The following is a 7,863-nucleotide window of genomic DNA, read 5'->3' on the forward strand; positions in this document are numbered from 1 at the left end:
TTCTAAGACTAATAAATATATTGTGCTTTAAAATTAAAGCAATCGTTAATTGTAAGCATTTTTTCATTTAAGATATTTTTCATTAATTTATCATTATTTGTATAAATTTTCAAAATAATTTTTTATTATTAGTTTTCATTAATAATTGTCCTCTCGTTATTCTGTTATTTTTTTTATAATTTTTATCGTTATGGGGAATTTATATGTAGTATAAAAAATTAATTGATTATAATAATTATTTTTATCTTCTATTAAACACAGCACCTTATTTTGTACAAAACAGTTTATTTCTTTTCCATATAAAATGACTAATACTATCTTATTATATATGTTGCGTTATTTTTGCGGAGTACAATTATATGGAAAATGTGTTTAACAGATTGGAGAATCATTAGCTCATATCAAATAGGATCAAAATATCCGCGATCATTGCACAGAATTATTTTTTTGTACAGAGATTATGCTCGTCTTCAATAACCAATCCAATCATGATTTAAAATATATTTGTATTAGGATTGTTCGTCGAGGAATTAAACGATAGATTATTATATCGAGATTTCTATATACAACTAGATACTAATTTACAAACATTTATGAATTTATATAAATCAAATACGATCGATCAATAAACCAATTGCTAAAATTCATGAATAATGATTATAATATTCTAAATAAAAATATAATACGCACAGACTTTAATTAATTTTGCGATCGCTTTTGATTGCAACGCATATGCTCCATAAAAACTTGCAAAAATATATTATAAAATATGTAATATAAGAATTATATATAATTATATAATAATTATAATTACATAAATATGTATATATATATATATATATATATATATACACATACACATACATAACCATAATCATAATAAAATATTATAATTCTTACAATTATAAGAATAATTAAATTTTTTGTAATGATATAATTATAATTCTTATAAGAATCTTACAATTATATTCTTATATTCTTATAAAAATTATATAAACCTTTTTCAATCTTTTTCTCGATTATAAAGCACACAATAATTAAAAACATATCACATACAGATAGCTTCCGTCTTAAAAACGGATAAGACAAATATAGATGCCATATTATATTTCTTCTGAGGGATTACATATTACTTCTCCCATCGTGTAACAGTGTATATCGGTAAACGACTAGATATTGTTGCGACGTCTTGACAGAAATTTTCCTTTTTTTTAAACGTGTTCCTGAGAACTCGGCAGTATTCAAATAGATCTGCTAAATTGCGAAATTTCAAATGCACTCATAAATCAGTGCAATCAATAAAATGCGATCACAAAATAAATAATACAACATATGCGACAATATGCGCTAAATATTGTGCATAAGTTGAATAAATTGACATAATCTCTTTATTGGATACAATGTTCTTATAATTAAGTTCAAATATATGAACCTCTCTCTAAAAGAGAGAAGAAAGAAAAGGATTAGTAACGCGACACTATAAATTATACAACATCAAAATTACTTGATATCAAGAAAAATCGATATATTGATATATATATATATATATATATATATATATATATATATATATATAATCTCATTAAATCCTAATATCTTTACAATTATCTTATATATAAACGAATCTTGCTTCTCTCTCCACCTCTTTCCATGATACAAATATTGACTTTCACGTCACCACTACTAAAAGCACTTAACAAAGTCTATTCTAGACTTTTTCGATTTCTCTGACATTTTTCAAATCTAAGAAGAATTGTACGAAATACATTTGTTTAGATAAAAAAGCATATACAAATCTCCAAAATTAAAAAAATATCATATACAAACGATATCTGCTTGCTTGCTTCTTATATTTCAAGCATTAGCAACATAATCAATGTAAGAACACGCCCATCAGAAAAATTTGATTTTAACTTTTCTTTTATTTTTATCGAACCGATTAAATGATTCTATCAACTGATTTAAATTATCTCAATGATCAGTATGTGAAAAGTCCAAGTGCTTATATTAAATAATTTTTTTCTTATTAATAATTATAAAACGATTTGTATGTACATCAATTAAATGTTGCCTCACAGCAGATAAAAGCTATGCGAGACATCATCAAATAGAAAATGCATTGTTACAATTCTACAATTTGCTCTACATTTTGTACAAAAGTACTCACAAATAAATCGCAAGATATCACTATGTGTCCTTGCTGGATAACGGACTTTGATTCATTGCCCGACATTAATATAGCGTAGATCGTAAACGCTTAAATGTTCCCTATACATTTTACACTCGCACGTAGATGGTAAATCAGATAAGGCGAATAATAGATTTGCTTTTTTTAACTATACTTTTTTTTCGTTTTTCTCTGTTTAAAATCCTCAATATAAACTTTTTTCTGTTTTAAATACGCAAAAAAAGATAAGTAAGTTAAAAAAACAGATCTAGTATCGTATCGCAATTTTACATCAAGCGTGCTTGTAAAATTAAATAGTTGCGCGTAAAAAATCGAGCACAGCATATACAATCCTAGTTGCTAACTAATTCAATTTGCCTATACTTCTTGCGTAGATTACTTACAGAGTCTTTGAACAGAACGGGATCCAGTCGCATGTTAGATCGCAACAGAGGCATATATCCGAAAACAGCGACAAATGTATTCATGCAAGTTTGCCGTTGTATGAAATGATCCGGATCGTTCCACGGGGACCTGAAATCGAAACCGCACATAAATTAGAAATAACGATAACAATACACATAATCGCAATGATAAGCAACACCCACCTGATTCCAGCTACCGTAGTGTCCTTGTACAGCTTACGCTGCGTCACTTTGATGGGCGGTCTTCGTGTAACATGACTCACTAAAAAGTTCATAAGTATATCCTCGCAATTCTGCGACTGTTCCACAGTCTTATGGAGGGTCGAGCTCAATAACTCTGTATATAAAGTATTGTAGTAACGATGATAGAAAGCCGCACCAGTAAGAATAATACTATAATCGTTTGTCCATTTACTGGTGTAACCCCAGGAACGCTTTGAACAAAATCAAAATAAACTCAATTAGAAAAAATAATGCAAAAACTAGACAAAAATATCGAGTTATATAATATATAAAAAATAATGAGTTACATGATATATATACCTTTGAGTCATCCCAATAATGAGATCTCGCTGGATATCCTACTATTCGATCGGGAAATGATTGCCAAACCGTAAAAGCGAAGTCAATCTCGTCAGTATTTAGAGTAGCGTCTTCATCGAGCGACAATATGGCACTAGTTTTGATTAGAGGATGAGGATAAAAACGTTGAGATATACCATCAACTGCGACAATATGAATTGACGCTTTGATACCTTGCCAACGTGGTTTTCTTGGCACCGGAATGTCCGAATTCCACATAAGTATTATCTTAAATAAAATTATAATATTATTAATATTATATTAATGTTATAATATATAATAAAACGATAATACGAAAGAGGATATAACAAAAAATACATAGAATAGACTTACTTTATCTAGGTATTTGCTTTTTGCGAGACTCCGAAGCAGGCGATAAAGAACTGCAGTAGATCCTAATTGCGAATAGATTATGGCAGTGAAAGTATTACCAGGATTACTATTTGAAAAAGGAAGTTCTTGTTGACTATCGGCAAATTGTGGCAAAATCACCAATGCTCCGGGACTAGTATTCCAGACAATTCTTTCTCGTGCTCCTTCCCATGGCAAACGCTCGCGAATATTCTAAATTAATAATTATAATTACTAGAAAGATCGAAAACGAGATTTTAATAAATTGTAGCAAAAAAGGATAATTACCTCAAATGCGGTGAATACAATTTTCTCGATAGATGAAAAATATCTCTCCCATAAGAATTGCGTTTGCTGTCGCAATTTAAGAATTTGTACATTGGAAACGGAACGTACTATATCTGGAATCTGTAAAGTTCATAGAGAATTTTACTATACTTTTTTTCTCAATACAAAATAAAATTGTATTTCGAGGTATGCTCGAACACATTTTTAAATTTCAATATACTTGAAGTAATAATCTCTCATCGGAAAATATGGCAGCTTGAGTCCAATCGATACGCTCGTGAAAGGGAAGAGCCCAGCCATTACTTAAAATAACTGGAATACATCCTGCTCGCAAGGCTTCTAGAAATCGAAAACTGCCTAATCGTCGTCCTCGCGGAACCAGACAAAATGTCGCATTCATTAATAAAATCTCATAGTCGTATCTGTAAACAAATATATGCAATTACATGTTGGTTTCAAATAATGTTAATATGCGATCCAACAAAATGTTTTAGTATTTATATAAATTGCTACTTACGTATCGTATTCCTGATTATTTTGCTGACAGTGTTCATCCTGAAATTCTCTCCAAGCTTTTCCATGTCGGCAGGTTGTAACAAATACTAAATCTTTGCCATTATGTAAATGATAGAGAGCATTTCTTGTCTCAGATCCAATACCATGGACATATCGTTTCCCCTTAAAAGCTGCCACATATTTCTTATTATTAGGAAAATTATTTTCTAACGCTTGACCGGGTTCTCCACCACGTTCCGGATGTTGTTTTCCAAATAGAGGTATCGATACATCAAAGTCTGATCTATGTCTAAAGATGGACATGCTGGCTTTAGCAAGTATCGCATAACCCATATCAAAAGCCAGCGATTCCTCTGAATAATCGGGCCATGTACCAGAATATAAGTTAAATATCAGATGATTTCTCCCGTTATTCCAATATGGCAGATGCAACAGTTTAGAAGGAAGGTTGTGTACAAATTCAGTAGATAAAGGATCTCTATCTAATGTATCCAGGGCTAAGACAAATATACATGCTCGTGCAGGGTCTGATGTGTAATATCTTGACTCTGTGATAACATTTAATATTTTTTGGTATAACGGACTTATCGCTTCCTCAATTGGATATACATATACAGTGAAACCTTGCTTGCATCTGGTAAAGTCAAAACAGGTTTCCATGCGGCAATGCTTTGCACGTTGAGACATAGCTAAACTCCCGCTGGATGTCTTTAAATCTTTGTCATAGAATTCCTCGTTTAGACTTAAATATGAAGGCAATCGCTCGTAAGGCAACTGAGATCTGCCTGTCCATTTTTCGCTTTTCAAACGATATCCGCCAAAGTAACAGTAACCAAGAAACGCACATGTTACAAATAATAATAGATAGCGTTTCTTGGCTTGCATTTTCAAAATTTACAGTCAGGTTATACAAAGATATACGATGATTCTAAGCATTATTTTACCAATGTAAAAGATTTATATTTAGTCACAAGCACATTGCAACAATTACTTATGTAATTCAAAAATTCCTCCAAAAGATAGTCACACTTGATCTTTTGTATTGCTGTAACAAAACAAAGGTTGCATATTATAACATCTACATATTTATTGAATCTATATATTACTTGTAAGAATAAGAAAAAATAGCAACAATAAATTTTAAATCCATCAAGTTTAAAGAAAAATTTTGTATATATATATATATATATATATATTTAAAATACAGCTAGATGTATAAGTATTTAATATTGTCATAAGAGAAGTAACGAAGTGAATACTTTGCACGTATTATTATAGTGATAAGAATGATAGATACATATTATTATATGACACATATTCTGCTCCAGCGATAAATTACAATAATAAAATAATCATCAAACGTTTTTCACAGATAAAAGACAAATACATTGATGAAAACAAATACGATTGTGATTCGAAGCGGGACTTGGTGGGAAGTGATTACCTGTTTGAAACCGAGACAAAAGCCAACTCTAGGTAGGAAGAGTTCAAACGGCTTGACCTTCGCAAGACACATGACGGACTGACGTATGCCGTGATATGCCGTGGAGAAATTCCGCATACGTTTACGCGCAGTATTCGCAACGACACTTGGGATGCGCGTCGCGCGTAAATACGTACGTGACCGTAGTATCGTTACCGTCAACTGCTGCAGAGATCCGGAGATAACCTATAAGCGGTGCGATCCGGAACTCGCGCGGTCAGCGATCGCCTCGGATTCTATCCACGTCGTCGTCGAACGGCACGCACGGACGTCGCGACTCATGACTGATCACTTTTACGAGCGATACGCGGTATCTACGAGCACACCCCGATGTCGACGCATCTCATTAGAGGTTGTAGGTTAGTTGGGAAGCGCGGCCTACGACGTCGTCGGGCCCGCCGGCGATTTTACGCCCATTCGCATTTTTGCCCAGTGACGGATCGACACGCGTGACATTGATCGGCGAACGTCCGCGGGCGCGAGATCATTGCATTGCCGCGATGCGTCGAATAATTGGTTTAAAAAGCAACGCGAATTATATATACGTGCGATGACGTTGAAACGATTAGACTGGCAAATCGTTTACCCTGCGATCGTGTTACCTGACGTTGGCCGACTTTCGTTGCCTCGTGAGAGCGATAGGCGAGACGTGGCGCGACGCGCGGGAATTTAACGGCGATTTTCTCACAAAATAATTTCCTCAGATTGCGTGAGTGTTTAGAGACGGAATTACGGGGATTTTTACGAATATTTTTCCTCTTCAAACTCAACTAGGTATGTGTGACTTTATCACGGGATCTGAATCTGCCAATATTGCGCGAATGTATACATAAAGTATTATATATTTGATGCATATCGATCTCAATTACTGTACTTATAATTTATTTAAAATACTGAATATACTATTTGTATACAAATTGTCCGATACAGATAAAATGCAGATTGATATTGTTATATTTCTTTGTGAAAAAAAATATCGCTTTCCAAAATTTCCAAAAATGCAAAAGTTTCCAAAATATCTTATTTTTCAATCATAATTACTCCATAATAATTGAACACGAAATATAATGAAAAAAAGTAAAAAAACTACATAAATTACATATTTTACTTATTATTATTAGAGTCGAAAAGTACAGTTTCCAAAAAATTTTTATATTGGCTCAAATAAAATTTCTCCAAGTGTTTCATTATAAAAATGTAAAACATATTAAACATAATTGTAAACGAAATTATAAACACTTATATACGAAGAATCATTTACAGTAAAAGAAGGCTCAAGAAACAGCAATGCACTGTATTAGTAAATAAAAAAAATAAGGTATCTTGAAAACGATGCATTTTCGAAACTTTTAAAGAAAAAAAAATGTTAATTTCTTGATAAGGAATACGATAGTTCCGAGCTATGCTTTATATAAGACGCTTTATAGAGGAAAATTATTCTTATAAATATCGCGCTATCTTTGTGCCATCCTGTCTATTGCAATGGCACACAAGGTAGTTCGTTACTTGACGTCGCAGAAGCGGATGCAGGCGATTTGCAATTTAATAACTATTTCTCGTTAACATACATACACACGTATCAATGAATCACAATAAGAAGAGCGAGGCAATTTCGCGTATCGACGATCAATGCGTGCCAAATTGAACAATCCTCGGATACTTACGTAATGAGGCGATCTATTCAAAGTATTATCTTTCCCACAGGTCGGATAAATTGCAAATTCTCTCAGTTCTCGCTATTGCAACTCTTCCTTTCGTAAAAATCGACGCAAATTGCATCGAAAACATCAGCTGATATATGTAAATTTAAAGAGCTAAATGCGATCCAACCAATGGATTCCTTTTACGTCGTCTACTGTGTAGTAAAGAAACACGGATTTAAATGGAATAAAAACAAAGAAAATTACAAATTAAATTTAAAATTAAAATTAGAAAACCAAATAAATTACTCAAGTATTCTATTCGCTTCGTATCTTCAAACACTTAGACATTGGTCTGAAAAGACATGTCGTTTGCTTCCATCATCTTCCCGATGCCGATTGTGTCGAACT

General features: G+C 32.5%; 1 protein-coding gene across 2 annotated transcripts; it reads right to left on the minus strand.

Annotated features, from left to right (window-relative positions):
• Positions 1-1,584: 1,584 nt before the first annotated feature.
• Positions 1,585-7,565, minus strand: LOC105253055 (exostosin-1). 2 transcript variants are annotated; one of them, XM_025408463.1, is made up of 8 exons: positions 7,477-7,565; positions 4,331-5,374; positions 4,034-4,235; positions 3,814-3,933; positions 3,508-3,738; positions 3,136-3,402; positions 2,776-3,026; positions 1,585-2,701 (listed from the first exon to the last, which is right to left on the minus strand). In XM_025408463.1, the coding sequence occupies exons 2-8, from the start codon at positions 5,212-5,214 to the stop codon at positions 2,521-2,523; spliced, it is 2,136 nt and encodes a 711-aa protein (XP_025264248.1). In that variant the 5' UTR covers positions 5,215-5,374; positions 7,477-7,565; the 3' UTR covers positions 1,585-2,520. The 2 variants fall into 2 exon arrangements, with proteins under 2 accessions (XP_025264248.1, XP_011259120.1); XM_011260818.3 differs by lacking the exon at positions 7,477-7,565 and adding an exon at positions 5,774-6,581.
• Between the last annotated feature and the right edge of the window lie 298 nt (positions 7,566-7,863).

This window comes from Camponotus floridanus, unplaced genomic scaffold (assembly GCF_003227725.1).
Source record: "Camponotus floridanus strain SB8 unplaced genomic scaffold, Cflo_v7.5 scaffold21, whole genome shotgun sequence".
NCBI classification, from domain to species: Eukaryota; Metazoa; Arthropoda; class Insecta; order Hymenoptera; family Formicidae; genus Camponotus; species Camponotus floridanus.